Source organism: Mesoplodon densirostris, chromosome 15 (assembly GCF_025265405.1).
Source record: "Mesoplodon densirostris isolate mMesDen1 chromosome 15, mMesDen1 primary haplotype, whole genome shotgun sequence".
Lineage (NCBI taxonomy): Eukaryota > Metazoa > Chordata > Mammalia > Artiodactyla > Ziphiidae > Mesoplodon > Mesoplodon densirostris.
In genome coordinates this window covers 82,938,980-82,961,934 of record NC_082675.1, presented here as the reverse complement: position 1 = coordinate 82,961,934, position 22,955 = coordinate 82,938,980, and the positions used below count along the sequence as shown (strand labels likewise).

At 39.6% G+C, this 22,955-nt stretch overlaps 1 protein-coding gene across 1 annotated transcript in view; it reads left to right on the top strand.

Annotated features, from left to right (window-relative positions):
• CD226 (CD226 molecule) overlaps positions 1–21,877 on the top strand; it is an 81,572-nt gene extending 59,695 nt beyond the window's left edge. The window contains exons 4-6 of the mRNA XM_060119596.1: positions 13,099–13,201; positions 18,718–18,775; positions 21,764–21,877. Coding sequence (XP_059975579.1) covers positions 13,099–13,201; positions 18,718–18,775; positions 21,764–21,877 — 275 coding nt within the window. The remainder of the gene's footprint in view (positions 1–13,098; positions 13,202–18,717; positions 18,776–21,763) is intronic.
• The last annotated feature ends 1,078 nt before the right edge of the window (positions 21,878–22,955 follow it).

Sequence of the window (22,955 nt, the reverse complement as noted above, 5' to 3'; positions counted from 1 at the left end):
ACACACACACACACACGCACACACACGTTCTTCCCCTGATTTTGCCTGCCTGTGTTCATCTTCAGACAAGTACCAGGTACTGAGAGGCCACTGAAAAGATGATACGATGTCAACCAATACATCGTATATCCAGGCCTTGACTTACTTTGAACAGAGGGAGAAAGTGGCAGAAGCATGAGTTGAACCCAAATTGACTTTTTTTGCTGAATGAAAAGAAATACTTGACTCCCCCTGTTTGCACTCAAGACCTGGGAAGTAGTGTAAAATGCTTCCAGACTGAGTTTTCTGAATTTGAAGCTTGTCTAGACCACAGGGGCCAGGAACAGGGGAAAAATGCATGCATACTGACAGTGACCAAAATTACTTTTGGCCCTTAATATCCTCTGGATTTTCATTAGTTATGAGAAAAGTATTTTAAGTTCTACCAAAATAATTTGTGAAGTCTTTTAATGTTAATTTAATGATGTGCAAACTACAATTGTTTCAACTGAGCTTATTAATTATAAAAATAATGAGGATCAGAGAAATGAAATCAGACCCTCAGAAAGTTTCTGGAAAAGACTAGTTTTTAACTATATTAAGAAGTATAGTTACTCATGTCTTTCCCCAATCATCTTCCACCAACGAGGCCACTCATCTGAACCATCAAGTTTATATAAAGCTTTGATGATCAGAGCAGAACAAAGAGACAAAACAGAGTCCGGGGATGTACACAGTATGCACGGGGTGGGGCGGGGGAGTTGTGCGTGGGTGATTACACTCAAATGACTAGGTTGGTACAGAGGTTCTGAGTTATGGGTTAATATAGAAGGAGGTAGGCTCAATTAAGTGATAACTTGGTGAAATACTAGATCTCATGTAAGAGCAATGAAAGCCACTATCAATTCTTGATCAAAGATGGCACAAAGTAGTATTTAAGGAAGTGTAAGTCAAATCGTAGAAAAAGAGAAATTTGAGGCAGAGGAAATTAGCTAAGAGTCAGTTGCAATAATCAGTACACGAATGACTGAGCTCTCAAACTAGGCTACCACTGTCACATACTGGGTCTTTGGGACACAAAAAAGGAGCCCACTTCAGGTAGACAAATTACAAATGGCAGATAAATTAGAAAAAAGGTGCCCCTTCCTCCACACTGATGAAGACCCAAGCTGATGCACAGGCTTGGTGATGGGCCACAGGTCCCCTACCCACTTGGCGGGGCACACAGGTGGCCTGGAGAAGGGGTAGGTGTCGTTGGTCAGATTGGAACGTCAGCTTGTGCTTGTCACCAGTGCCACGTTCCTACTTTCTCCTATTCCCAACCAATTTACTAATTTTCACCGCAGTTACCTCCTTTCCTTTAGGGTTTCAGTCTGATCTTACCATCTTCACGATCTTTTCACATTAGCTCAAACTGCTTCCCTGACATTGAACCATCAAGCATCTTGAATTTCTCAAACTTTTATAACTAGGAAACTGATACCCTTGAGTCATTTAATAACTGCGTCTATTTGCAATGGTCCCGACTCTTATATTAGAAATTACTTGAGATTAAGGATTATGACATCTCTGCTTAGAGCTGTCAATGTATCTTTCCAGAACGTGCTTAATAAGTGTTCTTGACCGATTCTGTGAATGTTAATATTTCTGTATGTTCTAGTAGGGACTGTGTCCATTTTATTTCCCAGTTTTCTAGCTGGATTATTTCTAGATTTTCTTCATCAACACAACATTTGAGGCTTAGTGATTGCTGATCAAAGAAACCTGAACTCTCAGAAGATCCACTGCAATGTTTGGGGAGAAAATTTTCATGAACTTTGTTCACATATATATCTTTCAAAAAGGTGATTTCCTTTCTTTAGTTCTCTTGTTTTGCATATTCTATATAAATGGTGTATAATGGCTAGTCAGTAGACGTGGAGGATGGAAATTATAAATAGAGATTGAAGAAGTTTTCACTAGGAAGTCATGGGGCCACAGCCAAGAGAATCTTCCCATATCTTTCTTCCGTGAGGTATGGGGTCGACCAAGGGGTAGCGTAGAGGAATAGATGCTATAGGTTCTAAATCTTGCCTGTGATGGCTTGGTGGAGATTACTGCCTCTGGACTCTGTGCTCCTGAGTGAGACCATGAGAATATTACAGAGGAGAAATAAACTTCATTTCTTTCTTTGGCCTTAGTTTCTGCTAAAATTCACACATTTTTCTCCCAGGTGATTTGGATTCCTAAACAGTTTGAAGTTGTAGACAAAATGTATCTTTTTAGGGATTTATTAATCCAGAACCTTCTGTCCCACTCCTCTGAATTTATAATAGATGCAACTATTGTAGGCATGGCAGTTTTCTGAGCTGGTATGCGCTGGGCTGCCAGATACGTCCATTTCCGTGACCCGGTGTGATGAACCTCAGCCTTTTATCATCTCTTCCTACATAGAAAATAATGTCCATGACAATTAATTTATATGATAGAACCATAGGGCCAGAATCCCAGAGCACTGGTGTCATTGCCTGGAGGCTCAAATAGCCTCTACCAATACAGATCAAGTACAATTTTTAGCCCAATTTAGTTATGTTATTAAAATTCTGGATGATAACTGGGTATCCAGATGAAACATACTGTTTCCAGCATCACAAGTGAGTTGATTACTCAATCAGGGCCTATTATGTCGTTGTAGCTTTACAGTTGCCTCTGCCCACATCAGTTCTTTTATGAGACATCTAATTAAAAAAAAAAAGCAACCAGTCAGTCATTCAGTTTGTTTTGTGAGCCCACATGTTGATTTATTCATCTTTCCTAAGGCACACAATCCTGGAATGTTTGCCTGCAGTCATTGTTTATACGTACCATATTTGTGTAGATAAACAAGGTATTGGATTGACAAGTTATTAACAGAGAGAAGGAAATGTTGAAAATCTAATGTTAAGTGGATTTGATGGTGCTCTTACATAAGGAACATTGATGAATGTGTATTGTTATCACTACTGTAAACAAAGTAAGTTGGTGGTATTAGAAAGCAGCTAATCCTAGGAACTGCTTTTCTTTAAGTGGATCCTTATCCTCAGCCTGAATTTCAAGTAATTTTCATGACACTTTCCTCTCCGTAGGAACTTAGAGTACAGGTAGGAATTCAAATTCAGAAAAATGCACTGATTTTCTTCCCACTTAAAATCCCTGACCACACTTGTGTGAGAGACCTGCCTAATGACTCCCAAGGCAAAATAGCCATTTGGACTCCTTTGTCGTGTGTGTGCTTTTTTTATTTTAAAGCATCTGGGAATTGTTAACAGCTTGTAATTGTCTCTTAGAGCCTTATTAGAAACTGAACGTAGATGACTGTGTGAAGTTTTCCCCAAAGGCAAGTAGAAAATTACTTAAAATTTAAAAAAAATTAGTTCTTCATATAAGATTAATGGCATTTCATTCTTAATAGCAATTCTAGTTTTAAGTATTGCAATTCAGTTAGTCAGACAACTACTTCCAACTTCAACTGAGGTATTTCAAACATGTACTGACCTGACCCTTGACAAATATTCAAAGGTGACCTAGTAGGTTTGCAGAGGGCTATGTTATTTAAAAGAACAAGAAATGAAGAATAAACACAGATCTGTCATTTGTAGAGATACATCTTTGAATCCCCATTTTTATCTTAAAGTTATTTACACTGAAACGATTCAGGGGTTTTTAAGAGTTATTTATTTTACAGAGGAGTATGCTTGGATAATTTAATAAAAGAAATATTTTGTAACTCTCATTGGTCACTCTAAACTTCATTTCCAGAGTTAATTTGATGCATTTCACTTTGCCTAAAACTCAAAAATAACTATGATGTTCATAATCTTTGAAGTATAAGAGTAGTGTTTTATTTAATTAACCCACAGGAAGAGATTCTTCCTTTCACGGATGTAAGGTTGAACTGTTTAAAGCTCTCCACTGCACTGGTGGAGGAGTGAGAAATGGCTTTAGCTAAGGTGACTAGTGAGTGAAATGAAAAATCCTTATCAACACAGTGATGGACACGGGCAAGTAAAGAGTAAATATTGAGATGAGAAACTACGTTAACAAAGGATGGGATATTTTCTGTGGCTTCAAATCAAAGAAGCTCAAGGGCATGATGGATGTGCAAATGACCCCCAAACTGGGGCCACATAAGAGGTGAGTTTACAAATATAAAAAAATACAGGCTTGCAAAGTATAACCATTATTCTGATTTTTTCATGTTTTATATAGAGCACTGAGATAAATTCTTCACTCTTTTAATTTGTATGTGTATATACAGAAATGTTGTGAATTAAGATAACTGTGAATATTGTTAGGTGGAACAATCTGCCATATGGTAAACATTCAATAAATACATGTGCTTGTGTGGGCAACTTTACACTCACAAGAAACACACAAACCCCAAATACTTTAATCAAAACAGGTTGTTTTGCTTTTATGCTGGCTACTGTCTTCTCTTCCTGGTCTAATAAGTAAAGATATCAGCTTTGAAATCCAATCATGCAATTCCTTTTTTTTAATCACTGGCTATTTTAAAAATGGAGAGATCAGATGGATAATTAAACTCTAGAGCATAAAGCTGCAGATTTTGCAATTATTACCAGAGCACTTATTCCTTTAGCCAGGCATTAGCTTTCACATGTTTTGTAGAGCATTTAGTAAACAGTTTTTTAATTAAAATGTCTTAAGTTGGATAGAATATGTGGAGGTACATACTCAGCCCAAAGCTTGCTGTCTGTTTCATATTCTGAAAATATCTGGATGACATTTATAGCACATTTATATATAGGCCTTTATAAATGCCATATAGTTTGAAGTCTAAAGTTTTCTAAGGACCCAAGGGAAAAGTTATAAATAGCAGTTATAAGAACTAAATGTCACAGGGCTTTGTCTTGGCCACTATATGACAAACTCACACATTATGCTTATGTTTGTGCCAGTCACTCTAAGAATCTACTGGCAATTACTCATTTAGTTGTCACTACAGCTCTATTATTATCTACATTTTATGGATGAGGAAAGTGAGGCATGGAGAGGTTAAGTGAGGCATGAAGCCTTATCCAAGACTTCACGGCTAGTAGGGAGAGGGGCTGGGATTCAAAGCCATGCAGACGGGCTTCAGGGTTCTTTTTTCTTAACTGTGGCACTATCTTGCTTCTCCAAGTGGAAGGAAAAAATCATTACTGCCATCAAGAGCAGCATCACAAGGGAAGCTGGCTACTGTGGAGTTCCACAGCCTTGCGTCCATTCTTTTAGGAGGTTCGTAGGTGCAATGGGTTACCTACCGGACCAGCACATAGAGTATCTGTAGGCAAAGGAGCGGGAGTTTGATCGCCCGCTAGTTTCTTCCAGCTCCACCTGCTCAGGTCGCCCCAGGTGCTGTGTCTGTGGGTTCCCCACTGACTCGTCCCCTTTTCTGGGGTTTGCAGGTATCCTGAAGTCACCTGAGGGAGGGTGTTCACACAGTCACATGAGGGACAAGCAAAACCAGGTAGTAGGTGTTAGGGTCTGGAGGGGAGTGCGGGTTGCTGATGAAGGCACGTCCACACCAGGAACAGGCTAGGGCAGCTTTAGGAGTAGCCTCCAGGCAAAGGCGAATTAAGGGCCTTGCTGGAGAGAACTGGTGAGAGCTCAGCTCTCACGTGACTCACTGGCTTTGCGAACACCTGCCCCCAAGGTCTTCACCAGACCCGCCCAGCAGAACCTCCCTGTGGGCAAGCTTGCTCCCTTGAGCGACTGCCCTGGAACCAGCTCAGAGTTCCCGAACACGGCCTCCTTCCGCCTTAAGTCCCTCCTCTTTCCTCTTGAATCCTGCTCTCTCTCCAGTTCTCGAGGTTGACTAATGACCATTGGACCCAGAGCTGCAGTTATTAGCCATCAGAGTAAGGACAGCAAGGACTTAGCCTTCACAATCTCCCACGAAAAAACAGAAGCCTATTTTCTATATTAAATATTCTGAAGAGTTATATTCTCTCACATGTATGGACCTTTATCTTGAACAACTAAATAAATAAATAATTTAAATGGTATGTTATGCCTACTTATGTTTTATTGCATGGGTAAAATGTTCATCTTGATTTTAGTGGAGCATTTGAAAAATTTCCTATTATATCCTCATGGATAAGCATGATAGTGACACAGTAATGTAGAGTTACACTTGGTTAAACAACAGTAATAACAACAATGTTTTGGGGAATTAGAATTGGAAACAAAATCTCCTCCCTACCCAGAAAACTGCTCCACCAAGGAAGAAGGGAAAGAAAACAATTTTACTGTTGAATAAGCATGAAACTAGAATTGTGATACGCATCATAGGCAGTCCACTAAGAGACTGCAAAGACAGAAGGAAATCTTAACCTTTTGTAAAGCCTGGCAGATACAACCCATTATATGCATGTTCTCAAGGTAAACAGTAACTAGTCCTCAAGTAGGAGGACTTGATAGCCATCATTTGTCACAAACAGCTCATCCTAAATTCACCTGGTATGATCATCTATGTTAGCTAATTGGCTTTATCCAAAGGAAAAATGAGCTTCTTACATCTTTACACCAGGAGGTAGTTTTGTACCTCGGAGCAAGGTGCCCTTGGAAGTTAGGCTTCTACCTTCCCACAGAATTGGAATATATGGGCTCTCCCTTCTTTGATGATTACATTCCAAAGATATGGCTTTGATTTATTACGGCAAAAGGATACAAAGCAAAATCAGCAAAGGGAAAAGATGCGTGGGGCAAAGTCAGAAGGACTAATTCCCAGAAGGGAAGCAGGTGTTTAGCATAAACCACATTGTTTGTGTCAACAGTTTAGACTCAATAAACCACCCTAACAGTTAAGAAATGGTGAGAACACTCCCCAATTCCAAGTTCCCACACACTAGCCAAGGGCCAACCTTGTAAGCAGGCCTTTCGAAGGCCAGCAGTCTTTGGGCTGCTACATTAATTCTTTTCTGCACACTAATTCACCACAGAAGTGAGCAGGAAGTGTGCAGGTCTTGACATTCTGACTTGTGATGCATAAATACAATCTCCTTTCATAAATAATATCTGTTTATGAAAATGGAGAAATATTTTAAGAAATATAACGTAAGACTAAGGAATACTTGAGTAGAAAGATGAGACATCTAATATGATGGAGTCAGCCTTGAAAATTTTCTCAACAAATTACCAAATCAGAACGTTCACCATCCCTGTGCCGCATATGCTGACTTGGGTGCCCTTCCCGTCCTTCAGTCGCTGTAGAGCACTATGGCCCAGAGTACAGCCAGTGCACATAGTGACACCAGAAAATGTAGCTACTGCAGTCAGCCTAGTCAGTAGTAGACTTTACAGCCTACCTTAGACTATGTGTTTCCCAACTGACGTAAAGTTGTTTTTTTTTTTTGACGTAAAGTTTTAAAGTGTTTAAGTCACTTGAGAAACTATTTTCCATCAAGAGAGGCAAAACCATTGCAGCAAAACGTGTACATAAGATTAGAAACTCGCTTCCTCATTGGCTTGCTCTGTAATTACAGGACAATTATTTAGATTCTGTGCACCTTATGTTTCTCAGTTAAAATCTAATAATTTAGTTTTTTAATTTTATTGAAGTATAGTTGATTTACAATATTGTGTTAGTTTCTGCTGTACAGCAAAGTGATTCAGTTATACATGTATATATATACTTTTTTATATTCCTTTCCATTATGGTTTATTACAGAATACTGAATAGAGTTCCCTGTGCTATACCGTAGGACCTTGTTGTTTATCAATTCTGTACATAATAGTTTGCATCTGCTGACCCCAAACTCCCAACCCACCCCTCCCCCACCCCCCTCCCCCTTGGCAACCAGAAGTCTCCTCTATATCTGTGAATCTGTTTCTGTTTCATAGATAAGTTCATTTGTGTCATATTTTAGATTCCACATATACAATAATACTTTCATTTTGAGGAGGAATAGTTACTATTCACTCAGAAGAAAAATTAGAGGTTGATGTCATGGCCCTTTAATTCTCTGAAAGTAATTTATTCCCTAGGACCTTCTTGCTATAAAACAGGGAAAGGTTTCTGAACTACAAAGAGTATAAAATCGGTCTGCACAAAGAAAGTTGACCTTTGAAAACTTGGAATCATATTACCATGCCTGTATTTCAGGCATACAGGAACGTTCAAGAGACTTCAGACCACCATTTTTTCCATTGGTCCTCCAAAGCTACAACCATTTTATACATGTTTATCAACACCACTTCTACCTTTCCCCAGGAAGGTGAATCTAGTTACAGGAACAAGCATCCTCTGTTATACATGACTAGTGCAACATGGAATGTCAACGTGAAAAGAATAGAAATTAGTTGTTTAAATCTAATTTTGAATGTGTGTGGACAAAACATAAGTTCACTCTTAATAGCTTACATTATGTGGTGCTTAAATATGTAAATATGTAAATAAAGCCCCCCTACATGTTTTATCTAGAGCCACTCCCATGGCCACCCTTGGATTGATTGCATCATCATTTTGCAGTTGCCAAAAAAGTGTCCAGAAGATCAAGTGATCTTACGCCGGGGTCTTCCAGGGAAAAGAATTAGAAGATAGGACTTAGAACCGAAGGCTTCCCTCCTCCATCTATTTTTTCAGCAAATCAGTGTCTAATGGGGGACGAAGATTGGATATTTGCACTGTACAGTGAGTCAAAAATTGGAATCAACCTGATAGTGCTGAGTCTGTCAACTAACACACATCTATCCTGTGGTAACATACACAGTGTGTATCCCATCTGTACATAGAGTGAAATCAAATATTTCTCTTCTTTTTAATGAGGTAAGACAGCAGGAATAACTTTTACTGGTATCTACCATGACCTGCCCAGGGCTGGGTAGAGGGTCATGATCTCTTGAGTTTTTCTCAGCATGTTTTTTTGGTCCAGATATTTAGGTTCTAAGTTGCTTGGTTTCCCCAGTCCCTAACCCCACCCCAGACTCTAATAAAAGGTAAATAGTAAACATCAATGCCTGCTCTTACCCGCCTGGCTCTGAGGCAAGGACCTGGCAGCATTTATATCCCAAGCCTTTCTAAGGGTTTATAACTCAGCTGTAAATACTTGGCATTGGCAGAAACGTGGCCTGGAGGTTTGCAGTCCTCGAGTAAGTTACTCATTTATATATCTCACTGACGTGCTTTAAATTGTTTTAACTGTATTTACCTTTCTTTCCTTTTTAAAATAAATTTATTTATTTTATGTATTTATTTTTGGCTGCATTTGATCTTCGTTGCTGCACGCAGGCTTTCTCTAGTTGCAGCAAGCGGGGGCTACTCTTCATTGTAGTGTGCGGGCTTCTCATTGCGGTGGCTTCTCTTGTTGTGGAGCACGGGCTCTAGGCGCACGGGCTCCAGTAGTTGTGGCACGTGGGCTTAGTAGTTGTGGCTTGTGGGCTCTAGAGCACAGGCTCAGTAGTTGTGCATGGGCTTTGTTGCTTCATGGCATGTGGGATCTTCCCAGACCAGGACTCGAACCCATGTCCCCTGCATTGGCAGGTGGATGCTTAACCACTGCGCCACCAGGGGAGTCCTATTTATCTTTCTTGATGGGAGGGAAAATAATGGCTTTATGGTTCACGACACTTTTGTCCTCTTATGAATCAACACCGCATTGGGATGAAGGTTGAAAAAAAAATCAGCAAAAAAGTGGCTGCCTAGAAGAGACAGTAATTCTTTCTTTAGGAGAGGGGCTTGAGGGCTGATGTTTCTCAAGCTAAGATCTGTTAGCAGAATTTAGGAAAAAGTGAACGTTGGGAACTGTTAACTCCCTAAAGCACCCACACCCATTTGCTTTTCCATTTTTTTTTTTTGGTTTTAGCCTCACAGGACCCAGCAAGTTGGGTGCTTACGCCAGCCTGGTCCAAGTACTGCTGGTTCACAATAACGCAGCAGAGGGGTGGGAAGCTGAGAAGGAGGTAACAAGTAGGATTGGCTATAGGCTGGGATACTCTGGATTGTAAGTGAATCTCTACCAGACTTCCATGCTTTTTGTCGGTGCCCACCATTTCATCTCTAATGCCAGGTACACAGTCTGCCTTGAAACACTATGTGTTAAAAGATGAGCGAAGAAGATGGATCTGAGTCCAGCAGGTCACCCATTGCTAGAAGAGGTTAAAAAGAGGCAACATATTTCACATTAAGCAATGCATCTGAAGTTCAGATTTTGGCTTTATAAGTGAGCAGTGTGAAACAAATGAAGATACTATTCAGTGGTTTCTACTTAATTCATATAATTGAGAGCTTAGCAAAGAATGCCATCTTAATTCTTAAGGATTCTGAGTACACTTCTGCAAAGACACTCTCTATATCCTGCACTTTAAATATAACCACTAAAAATTGGCAGAGTATTCTGCTTTAAGCATGCAGACCTTTAAATTTTTGTACTATTTTTTCTGATTATTAAAAGCAATACATCATTTAGTACATCTGAAAGATAGCAAGAAGCTTAAAGAAACCATTGCTTTTAATTCTATTCCCTGAAGATCATCACTTTAAAATTTTGGCATGTTGCTGCCTGGCAGGCATTTTCTCCTAAGTTCTATACTTGACTGAGATATCATAGCATGCGCAACTGTGAATTCTGGCTTTGAAATTTTACTTAACTTTCTATCTAGAGTCAGCAGTTTTCCATGTCATTGGGATTCTTTACACCCATGATCCTAATGTCTATAGCTGTGATTCTCTAGGAGGTGGCCTCAGACCAGCATCACACAGGAGCTGCAAATTCTGGGACCCACACAAACCTCCTGAGTCAGAAATTCTGAGGGGGGAGCTCAGCCATCTGTGGTTTAACGAGCCTCCCCCCACCCCCCTGCCCTGTGATTCTAATTACATTTGAGACCCTCAGCTGTGTAGTCTTACTTTAGAGTGCTGCTGGGAAATAAGGATTTTCTTTTTGCTGTTATAAATGTTCCACAAAACTCTTTGTTCACATTTCTGAGCATTTCTTTAGGAAAAAAGTAATTAATCAAATGTGCAAGAAGCTCGTGGAAGGGTCTGACGCACAGAGAGCGATTTCTTCCCAGAGGCAGGTTGCAGCAGATTTCTCTCCCCCAATGGAGCCTGAGGTAGTCCATCTTGCCACCTTCTTCCTTTCATGCAAACTTGCCTTTAAGCACTTTTGGTTAATAAGTTGTTTTTATCTTTCTTATTGTCTTAACATAGGTTTTTCTTGATAGCAAAGTGTGTTAAAGATACTGATTTTTTGCCTTTACATGTTGTTTGTGATTATTTTGACCTACAGATATTTTTCATTTTGACCCAGTCAGTCCCCTATGTATTTGCTTATCTGTATAAATTGGAAAGTCGTTTCTCATTACAGAGATTAAATAATACTCACTTATAGTTTCTTCTCATGTTTACATTTAAACATTTAGATCTCTGTAGTCCACCCAGATTGGCTTTTTTTTTTTTTTTACTGTAATTAAGATCTAAATAGTATTTCAAAAAGCAGGTAAATAATTTTCCCAAAATACTGTCAATGAATTTTTTGATCATAACTTTCATTTTTTTTCCACCATGCCTATTTAATTTAACCTTAGCATCTGCCATATTCAAATTATGTCAGCATAGCAACTGCGGTCCTTTTATAGGCCTGTGTTATAATGCAAATACTTTCAGGTATTTTGTTTGCTTTTAATAATGTACCAAGAGCTTAAAATCATTAATTTCTTATTTGACGGGGGAAAAATATCCTTGTTCCTTTTGCAGTGGTGGTTCAGCATATTTGTTGTTGTTTTTGTTCAATGTATTTTTGTTCTGAATAAATTTCGCTTTCCTTCTCCCCATCGTATTTGGACAAAACCCTATCTTAGACACTACATACGAGGTCTTTAAAAGTGTTCATATATTTTTTCTATCTTTATTCACCTTACAGGTTAACAAATTCAAAACATAAAAATAATATTTATTTTTTGACTTAGTTTCTTTTTTGCAGTAAAGCTTGCAAAAGAATGAGTGGAGTAGACTTTGAGCTCTTATCATGAAAAAAATCTCAGCTATAGTGGGTCAGGAAGGAAGAAATCATCTGAGTGAAGGATTGGGAAGAATGCTGTGAAAAGTATGGTTTACAGGTTGCTGTGGGATTCCAGATAGCCTGGGAGTCAGGGTACAAGTGTTCGAGCTTTTATTTCAAGAGAGAGGGAAGCTGTGCTGTTCTCTGCCATAGCTACCCCTTTTCTACAAATTTTCTGGAAAATTTGCTGCCTAAAGATATAGAGATGGCCATAAAGATGGCGCCTCGGTTTCAATTCAATCCTGTTTCCATCAACAACACATACTGACGAGTTTCTTCTCCTTGTAAGGAGCTCTGTGGGTGGCAGTGGGTGAGGTGTGCTGTGGGCAGGAGGACATTTGAAAGATGAAATGGTCTCTGACCTCATGGGATCTGGCTCCAGAGGTGAGCAAATATTTGCATATTGCCTTATTAGCCTCTTATCACAACTCTGTGATGTAATTAGAAGCGTTGGCATCACTTGACAGTTGAAGGAAGGCTGGCAGAGAAGGTTAGGAATTTGCTGGAGGTCAAACAGCTAAACAGTGAAAGAACCAGGATGAGAATTTCAGATTCCCTGACCATTGCTCTTTCCAGTTAATCGCTGAGTTGGAAAAGTAACATGCTTTTCCTGATTTTTTTTATCATTAACCGTAATTGAGTAGACAATATTTCTTGAGCAAAATTCCACTTATAAACATCAAAGTTACATACTGTTGTGTCTTGGATGTACTTAATGCAGTGGAACTAAGAAGTAATCTTCATTTATATGCTATTTTGATGTGTTTTTTTTTTTCTACAAAAGATTTCGTGTATGTGATCAGGAGCTCATTAGAATGAAGTGATATCTGTCTTGAATGCTTTCTATTCTTGGTCTCATTAAGGTGTCAAACCCACCATTAGATCAAGGAACTAGTGAAAATCTGTGAGGAGTCAGAAATATTTAGGAGACTGAAAGAAAAGTCTTTTTCCCCTATCTCATCCTATTTTTTATTGGAATCTTTGTTTTACACTGTTACCCTATGATGATTAATATACCCTTTCCTAATTTTCCCACTTCCCTTTCTTTTCTGGCTTTAGCTGAATTCCTAATTCCTCCTATAATTTTGCTTCCTTCTAGGTAAAACCAATAACCAATCCATCCTCTTCATGGCTGCAGGGACAGCTTTGTTGTTGCTGTTGATTATCCTAATTACCACTGTCATCGCCATTCCTTGTAAGAGGTGAGTATTGCAGCTCCTCCTGGATCTGGTTTTCCCTGAGTAATTCTGATGCTGGAGTTTCTCTATTAATAACCCAGTAGTTGGTCAAGCTGTCTTATGACTCAGGTACTGAGTCCATGTACTTTGAGCGCTGCTCTTGTACGTAGCGGAGAAGGAGTTCAAGTTGGAGGAGGAGGCTAGAGTGACTCATTTCGGAATTAGTAGGAGTGGCCAGTGCGCCCCTGCATTAACAAAGCCAGCCGCCTGGAGCCTCTGCTCTGTCTGCTACCCCGTCTCTCCTCTCCTCCTGCAAAGGAAAACAGCTGTCAGGTGAGGGGGAGGTATGTGTGTGTGACAGAGAGAGAGATGGATTCTGAGAGGAGATCAGGGTTGAACAGTAATAATGCCTTCATTTATTCATTCATTAAATATTTATTGTGACAGTGGTGACTGAGATATAGTGGCATGCATATTCTAATAAGCAAACAACGTGATTTTAAATGGTTATATATTCTCTGAAACAATCAGTGTAGGTGCCTTTATTACAAATTATTGAGAAGAAAGGAGTTGGGAGGGGCTGCCCTAGAGAGAGCAGGTGGCCATTTGGCCTCTTCTAAAGTTTCCTACTTTTTACTGCCTGTGGCACACTTGGCAATTTTCTAGGATGTTCCTGGTTAACTCTTCCCTTCTTAGCTGCCCCATGTTCATCAACTCACCAGTCTAGGTATTTGTTGCAGTCTTAGTTGTAGTCATATTGGGTTGGAATCATTCCTTATACTTGTGATCCAACTAAAGTATTAAATTCTTAAGGAAAGAAGGAACCAAACTTTTGATGTCTACATTTTGAATGTCCGACACATTGTAGGCACTTACTATATGTTTGTTGAGTGAAGGAATACAGCCATCTCCACTCTTCTCCCTCAGTAATGTTACCACTAATGCATGCGTGCGCGCGCACACACACACACACACAGTCCTGCGTGCTTATTGATAGGGTTTCCCATCGGTTTCTCCATCTCGTCGCCATATCCCCAAACTCCGCCTCTTTGGAGGCTCTCCTCACTGCTCGCCTGACTTCCGTGGTACTCTCTTTCTTTTTAACCCATCTGTTATTTTCCTGGTTCCTCTTCTAAAAGCTAGACTGGCCACGTCATCTCCCTGTTTAAGACCTGTTTATTGTCTTTCCACTGGCACCAGAATAATGCTAAGCTCATTAACCTTGTGGCACAGGTGCCCTTTGTTCTGACCCCAGCCCAATTAATCTGACCCCAATCTAATATTCATTCATATTTTCTACTTTACTTACTCCCCTGATATTGACAAATTGTATTGAAACTACAACTTTTATTCTGTGAACACGCCTGACTCTTCCCATTTGTTATGCCACCAAAATGCTGATTTCCCCCATATTTGGCCTTCGAATGATCTGGTCCTGCAGACCATTCAAGGTGTGGGATGCGTGTCCCCTCTGTGAGGGCTGTCCTGCTTCTCCCTCCCTACAAGTAGACATGATGTCACCATCCAGAATCATGTTGCCCTTCGTAACCACCACACCTCGCAGCCCGCTTTGTAGTTTAATCATTTCCATGCTTGTCTTCCCTTCTATTCATAATGGCAGGGGTTATGTTTTACTCATTTTTTAGTGTTTGATAGCATTTAGCACTAATCTTTCCAAATAATGGATGGTCCATAAGCATTTGTCTAATTAAATTGAAACATGAAACCGTCGTCGTTCCTTTCTCTCCATCGTGGGCTGCCCTCCAGTCTTTCCCTGGTCAGAAATTAGCAAATTGAGGTAAGGAACCCAGGATGTTAGTGACACTGAGGATGTCTCTACTGCTTCACCTTGGTTGATTAAAAAATGCACCGAGGGCAGATACGACAGGAGGAGCACATGGGAACTCAGGAAATATGGCTAGGAGAGAGTGAGTGACAGGACAGACCTCGAGAGGGTTACAGATATTGGACAGAAAGGATTTAGCTTCATGAAAATGCATCAATTTTACATGAATAGCTAAATTGAACTGTAGAATATCTTGTCCCACTTGGTTAAATGTGATAAAAAGATCAGTGGACTTGAATGCATAACCATGGCCGAACACCACAAAGCAAAAAGCACTTGTTCTTTCTACCTTGTCATTGGTATTGATTTGTGGTCATTACTTAGAATGGAAACGTCTTGAAAAATGACCCAAGGGACTAAACAATGACCTTCTGAACTCTGTCTTAGCAACTGTTTAAAATAATCCTGCTGCTTCAGCTTCAGATGTGCTGACCTGGAGAGAAGCCAAAATACATCACAGGGTGCCTGAAGGAAACTGAATTCTTCCTTCACGCCCAGCACTGGGGAGCCTGTGAGCACGAGGCATTTGGAGCACAGTTGGTGTCATTTCCAGTTAGAGACCAGAATAGTGACAATATTCAGTGAGCATGGCTAGGGGAAGGCATAGCACCAGTAAGCGTGACAGGAGCCGAGATACAGTCTAGAGATAGACACCTGAGTCTGTAGGAAGAAATTTAATATTTAGTGAGCAAATGTTAGGCACTTTCTTTTACCTTTGTTGTCAGCTTTGAGGTTCACAGCAAATAGGGTGTCTTGGTTTACCTGGGACTTTCCCGGTTTCAGCACTGATCATTCCTCATCCCAGGGAAACTCCTTAGAATCAAGCAAGCCAGAACGGGAATATGTTTATTGTCTTTATTCTACAGGCGAGAGCACTGACCTTTAGAGATGCAAATAACTAGTCAATTGCAGAGCACAAGTTAGACGCAGATCATCCAGCTCTAAACTTCATGTTCTCGTTGTATGATAAATAAGTGCTAGGGATGCAATCTACGACGTGGTAAATATAATTAACACGGCTCTACATTATGTATGTCTGTTGTTAAGAGAGCAAATTCTAAGGATTCTCGTCACAAGGAAAATGTTTTTTCTATTTCTTTACTTTTGTGTCTATATGAGATGGTGGATGTTCACCAAACTTATTGTGGAAATTGTTTCATCATGTATGTGTCAGATTATTATGTTGTACACCTTAAACTTACACAGTGCTGTATTGTATCAATTGTATCTCAATAAAACTGGAGAAAAATATCATCTTCTCTTTTCCTCATCACATTGTATATGCTAAGCTTATGTTAAAAGTATATTTGTTGGGGTGGCATAGGGAGCGGGGGAGGGAGATGCAAGAGGGAGGAGATATGGGGATTATATGTATACATATAGCTGATTCACTTTGTTATAAAGCAGAAACTAACACACCATTATAAAGCAATTATAATCCAATAAAGATGTTAAAAAATAGATTTGTTTATATATATAACACACACACATATATATATATATATTTGGACCTACTTGGGAAAGTTAACTCTATATTATTATATAACAAACCTTGTGAAGGATAATTTAACAAAGGATCAAAGGTCATAGATCTGTGTCTGTTTCCTCACTTGTGAAAAGAGGATAATAATAGTGTCTGTATCATAGATTTCTTATGAGGAATAAATAATTTATATAAAAGATCTTAGAAATATGACTTGCACATAGTAAATTTACACATAAAGTAAGTAAATAATTTGTTTAAATACCACTTAATAAGTAAATAAATAAATGCACATAGTCTGTGATTCTGTTGACATGGTAGGAGGATTTCATAGCAACTAGAAGAGACCATCAGAGTCAACACTGATTATCTGAACAACCTTTCCTTGGAGAGAGACTATCTTGCCAGGTTTTCAAAATTTCTGTGAAGTAATTATAACCTCATCTTTTTTTTTTTCTGCTTTACAACAAATTTAATCAGTTATACATATACATATGTTCCCATATCCCCTCCCTTTTGCGTCTCCCTCCCACCCTCCCTATCCCACCCCTCCAGGCGGTCACAAAGCACTGAGATGATCTCCCTGTGCTATGTGGCTGCTTCCCACTAGCTATCTACCTTACGTTTGGTAGTGTATATATGTCCATGCCGCTCTTTCGCTTTGTCACAGCTTACCCTTCCCCCTCCCCATATCCTCAAGTCCATTCTCTAGTAGGTCTGTGTCTTTATTCCTGTCTTACCCCTATGTTCTTCATGACATTTTTTTTCTTAAATTCCATATACATGTGTCAGCATACAGTATTTGTCTTTCTTTTTCTGACTTACTTCACTCTGTATGACAGACTCTAGGTCCATCCACCTCATTACAAATAGCTCAATTTCGTTTCTTTTTATGGCTGAGTAATATTCCAATGTATATATGTGCCACATCTTCTTTATCCATTCATCCGATGATGGACACTTAGGTTGTTTCCATCTCTGGGCTATTGTAAATAGGGCTGCTATGAACATTTTGGTACATGACTCTTTTTGAATTATGGTTTTCTCAGGGTATATGCCCAGTAGTGGGATTGCTGGCTCATATGGTAGTTCTATTTGTAGTTTTTTAAGGAACCTCCATACCGTTCTCCATAGTGGCTGTACCAATTCACATTCCCACCAGCAGTGCAAGAGTGTTCCCTTTTTTCCACACCCTCTCCAGCATTTATTGTTTGTAGATTTTTTGATGATGGCCATTCTGACTGGTGTGAGATGATATCTCATTGTAGTTTTGATTTGCATTTCTCTAATGAGTAAAGATGTATAACCTCATCTTTAAACAAAACTCTACACTTTTGTTTCTGACCTGTCCCCTCTGTGGTTCAATAAGAATCTTTTCTGTAGGGGGATGAAAAGAAATAGTCACCATCTCCCCATGACAACAATTTCCATACACTTGGATATAGTTATTTCATCTTTGCATTCAATTACATTACTCTCTTCTCTTGTATTTTCTTTTCAAAGATTCCTCCTGAAGTTAGGCTTTTATAAGTTTTGTTGAAACTGTGGAGAGTTTATGGAATAGTATGGTTTTGGATGGCCCATTTTCAGCTGCAGCAATGTGACTGTAGAAGCAGTGAGCCTGGTAGTCAGGAAGGAGGGCTGTGAATTCAAATCCCGATTCTACGGATAACCCACCGTGGGATTTGGGGAAAATTACTCTTCCTCACAGTGCATCAGTTCCCCAGTTCATTAAATAGAGAGTTTTTGATGAAATCTGAATAAAATAATCCATACAGGTGGTTTAGTAAAACAGCCGGAAGATTCCATAAAGCTTAGTTATATTGTCATTGTCATCCAAGAAGTTGCACTGTTGGCATTTAAAAGGAAGTTTTAATTGTGGGAAATCTCTAAGTCATTTATGTATCATTAATAACCCACTCTGCACCATTCTTTAGTAAACTCACTGAGATTAATTACTAAGGAAATGGCTGCATATCCATTTAGTTGCCTTCACCATCTGTGAGCACATTGGAGCAGGTACGAAAAATGAAAAAATTTAGGACAACGGAATTTTGGGTGAGTATGTATAAAACCGCTGTGGACAGCTGCTTTAACATAATTACTAAGGGCATGTGGGCTGCGGGCACAGGTGAGGTATTATAGAGCATCTGAAATAATGCTGGTGCTGGAGTGTCATTCTTATTACCTCTCTTGTACGTGTTTTTCCAGAAGGAGAAGGAGACAGAAAAGAGGCCTATTTAAAGAGTACTGGGACACACAGAATAGGGTAAGTTTTCTCAGAATTGTCATTCCCTGCCCCCCTCCACATTTTGTGCATCATAAATGTAAAGTCAGTCCATTTTGCAGTTAGCAATCTTCTTTTTTATTCTCCTTTCAATAACCTAACCAATGCAGTTGCCTGTTGTTCCAGTATCAGCTATTTGATGAAATGGTTATTTTCTGAACTAGTCTCCTATTATTAATACCTTTTGAAACTGTTTGTTTTACATTCACATAAATAAAGGAGCAATTACACTAGATAATAATAATCAACATTGCACATTACCAAAATCTGTATTAGTTTCCTAGGGCTGCAGCAACAAAATTACCACAAAGAGGGTGACTAGAAACAACAGAAATCTAGTCTCTCACAGTTCTGGAGGGTTGGAATCCAAAATCAAGGTCTCAGGATCAGTTCCCTCTTGGGATGAGACTCTGTTCTGTGCTTCTCTCCTGGCTTCTGGTGGTTGTTGGCATTCCTTGGCTTGTAGACACATCACTCCAGTCTCTTCCTCTCTCTTCACATGGCGTTCTTCCGTGTGTGTGTGTGTGTGTGTGTGTGTGTGTGTGTGTGTATCTCTTCTCCTTTTATAAGGGAACCAGTCATATTGGACTAAGAGCCCACCTTACTTCAGTATGACCTCATCTTAACTAATTACATCTGCAGCAACCATATTTCCAAATAAGGTCACATTAATGAAGGTCTGGGAAGGACAAAAATTTAGGGGGGATGATATCTGACCCAGTACAGGACATGATAATATTTTTATGTCGTGAGGTTACTGTGAGGATTAAATTAAATTAAACTGAAAGCATAGCAAGCACATAGAAAGATGCAATGCAGGATATTCATTATTGTTACGATGTTTGGATTAATTTATTAATTAATGGATGTTCAGATTATAAAGCTAAAGACCTTTTTATTGGGCTGCAAGAATCGAGTGAACTTGACATTGTCCTCCTTTTTTTTTTTTTTTTTTTTGCGGTACGCGGGCCTCTCACTGCTGCGGCCTCTCCCGCTGCGGAACACAGGCTCCGGACACGCAGGCTCAGCGGCCATGGCTCACAGGCCCAGCCGCTCCGCGGCATGTGGGATCTTCCCGGACCGGGGCACGAACCCGTGTCCCCTGCATTGGCAGGCAGACTCTCGACCACTGCGCCACCAGGGAAGCCCTGTCCTCCTTATTCTACGTGCCCCTGCCCCCTAATGTTTAATTGACAGAGGAGAAATTTCCTTCTGGGTTTGAAGATAAGAGGGACGCTTATTTTCATGCTTATTGTCTCCACTATAGGTCAGATAGTCTCTTTAACACATACTATTGTGTTTACAAAATTTTACAATAAAACGTTTCCCTGACTGTTATCTAAAAGTACATCCATATCTCTTCAATTTAATTATTTGCCATTGAATGCTACATGGCCAAAACCTCAAGTACTAAAAAGTTTCTGACAATCCAGTGTGTGTGCTTCAAACTTCTTAATAATCTATCAGTTTAACTTTGTTCTTTCTGTTAGGTAGTTACTTTTTTGCAAAACAAAAAAAAATTTTTTCCAAATATCTCATGGTTTGCTTTTGGGCACCAAGTGCGAAGGCTGGAGAAGTCTGGCCTTGTCTGACCTGCCGTGCCTGCACGCAAGGAAACCGTGTTCTGTCACATACAATTTCCAGATCCCTTCTCTGTCCTTAGCTGTTGTCCATTCAAGCCAATCCAAAGCCACATTTATTGCTGTGAATTTCAGAGGAGGAAAGGTGCTTTGCAACTTCCTCACTAGGTATTCAACTCTTCCAGGCTTTTGCAGAATAATGATAATTTGGATGGTGATTAGAAAGTTAGACAGTAAGCTGGTCTGTGAAGTTAGACCTACTTGATTCTTTCAGGGTTTTTTTTTAGACAAACTACGTAGGAAACAATAGCACTTGAATTTTCCTTTTACTTTCTCCTGGCAAACACCGAAACCACACTAAATTTTCAGACTACTCACCAAAAGACCCCTCTCTCTCCCTCTCTTCTCCTCCCTTCAATTCTGCCCCACTCCCGCTCTCTCTCCCCCTCTGTCACTTATGCTTACATATTTTCTCTCACACACATACATACAGGTGGTCAAAGTGACCCAATTAAGGTAGAGAAGATTCATGATAGTATAACATCATCTTGAAAGTGAATCTCCATTTATTTTTGTAATTTTAAAAAAAATTATTTATTTTATTTTATTGTGTATTTTGGGCTGTGTTGGTTCTTCGTTGTGGGCTTTCTCTAGTTGCGGCGAGCGGGGGCCATTCTGCGTTGTGGTGTGCAGGCTTCTCATTGTGGTGGCTTCTCTTGTTGCAGAGCACGGGCTCTAGGCGTGCGGGCTTCAGTAGCTGTGGCACGCGGGCTCAGTAGTTGTGGCTCGCAGGCTGTAGAGCGCAGGCTCGGTAGTTGTGGCGCACGGGCTTAGTTGCTCCGCGGCTTGTGGGATCTTCCCGGACCAGGGCTCAAACCTGTTTCCCCTCCATTGGCGGGTGGATTCTTAACCACTGTGCCACCAGGGGAGTCCCTGTAATTTTTAAATTGTGTTCAGTTGCTTATTTTTAGGCCAGCATACTGTGTACTTTAAAAGTATTTATTTTTCCATTCAACAGAAATTAATGATTATCCACTATGGGAAAATACTGTACTAGACTTTCCATATAAAAAATGCAAATAATGGTTCTCTTCGCAATAGCCTAACATCAGGAGAGGGAGTTTTACATTTAAACAGGTAATTTATATCACAATATATCAAGTGATAATCAAGGCTAGGTCTCTGTTGTATCTCACTCACCACCCTGCCAGTCAAGAATGTAATTTCTCACAGAAGTTCCATACAGTAAAGAGAATATTTTATGAAATTAACTGTAATAGAAATTTGACCTATTTCATGGTTGAACTAAGGAGAGATTTATGTTTTGAGTGTCTTTATTAAGTGCTGAAATGCAGTGAATTATTAACATCCTTTGTGTTTGTCTTTCTAGGCAACCAACAACTACAGAAGTCCTGTCCCTGCCAATCAACCTTCAGATGGTGCAGGAGAGGATATTTATGTCAACTACCCAAACTTTTCTCGTAGACCAAAGACTAGAGTCTAAGCTTTTCCCTTAATCTGAGCATATTAATGATGACTATTATGCACATGGATCTTTATACAATTTCTTCCCACTATTTAGTGTCTACCTTGGATACCAGTTGACCAAATTTATTTCATTTGACAGGAAAAATACTGCCTTAACTAGAGAGCATTCTTAACAGAAATGTTTTAGAAAACCTGACTCTAATTAGCTTACACATAAAAGGAAACTTATTGAATCATGTAATGGAACAATCAAGGGGAGATCAAGCTTCAGGCAAGGGTTATTTACCAGGGCTTAAATATTATGTCTAGAATTAAGTATGGATATAAGACAGTTTGTGCATGCCCTTTCACAGTGTTGGATCCACTTCCTTGGTGTTAGCCTAACTCTCATTCAGGCTTTTCCCTTGTGTTTCCAAGATGACTGCCAACAACTCTTGGCAATTCATAATCCTTGTTTCTGTCTGGTAAAGAGTTTGCTCTGATAGAGCAAACACATTTGGTTACTTGTCCATCATAAAACAGTCATTATGGCCAGAAAGGATGAAATGGCTTAAGTCAGTTAAGGGCTCACCTCTAGAGCTAAGTAGGAGTGGGACCAAAGCACACTACTGGGAAATTCAGAGTTTTATTAGAAGTAAAGGGGAGCCTGGAAGCTGGGCTGGTTGCCAACAAATGAGGACTGTAATGACCTTCCAAGACATCTTCTGTTAACCAGCTAAAAAGAGTAGGAGGGCAGGTCTAGGTTAGCTCTCTCTCTCTTCCCACTTCTCGAACCTACTCTGTCAGCTTGGTCCAGAAGAGTACTTGGCAGTAGAATGACTAAATGGTCAAGAGGAAGATAAATGTGACAGGGAAATCTCTTCGTGTTCTACTCTCAAATAAATTCATTTCTGATTTCATATAGAATTTCACTATCCCTGGTTTAGCCTTATGAGCAAGAGTAGTAGATGATCCAACAATAACAATTTTTATATTGAATTTTTGATACTTTTGAGAATTATTTTTAATATAAATTTCTCTCAAAAGGGTCAGATACCTAGACATTATTAGTTTAAAAAAATAATTTTGTGAAATTTAAATACGAGAAAAAGAAT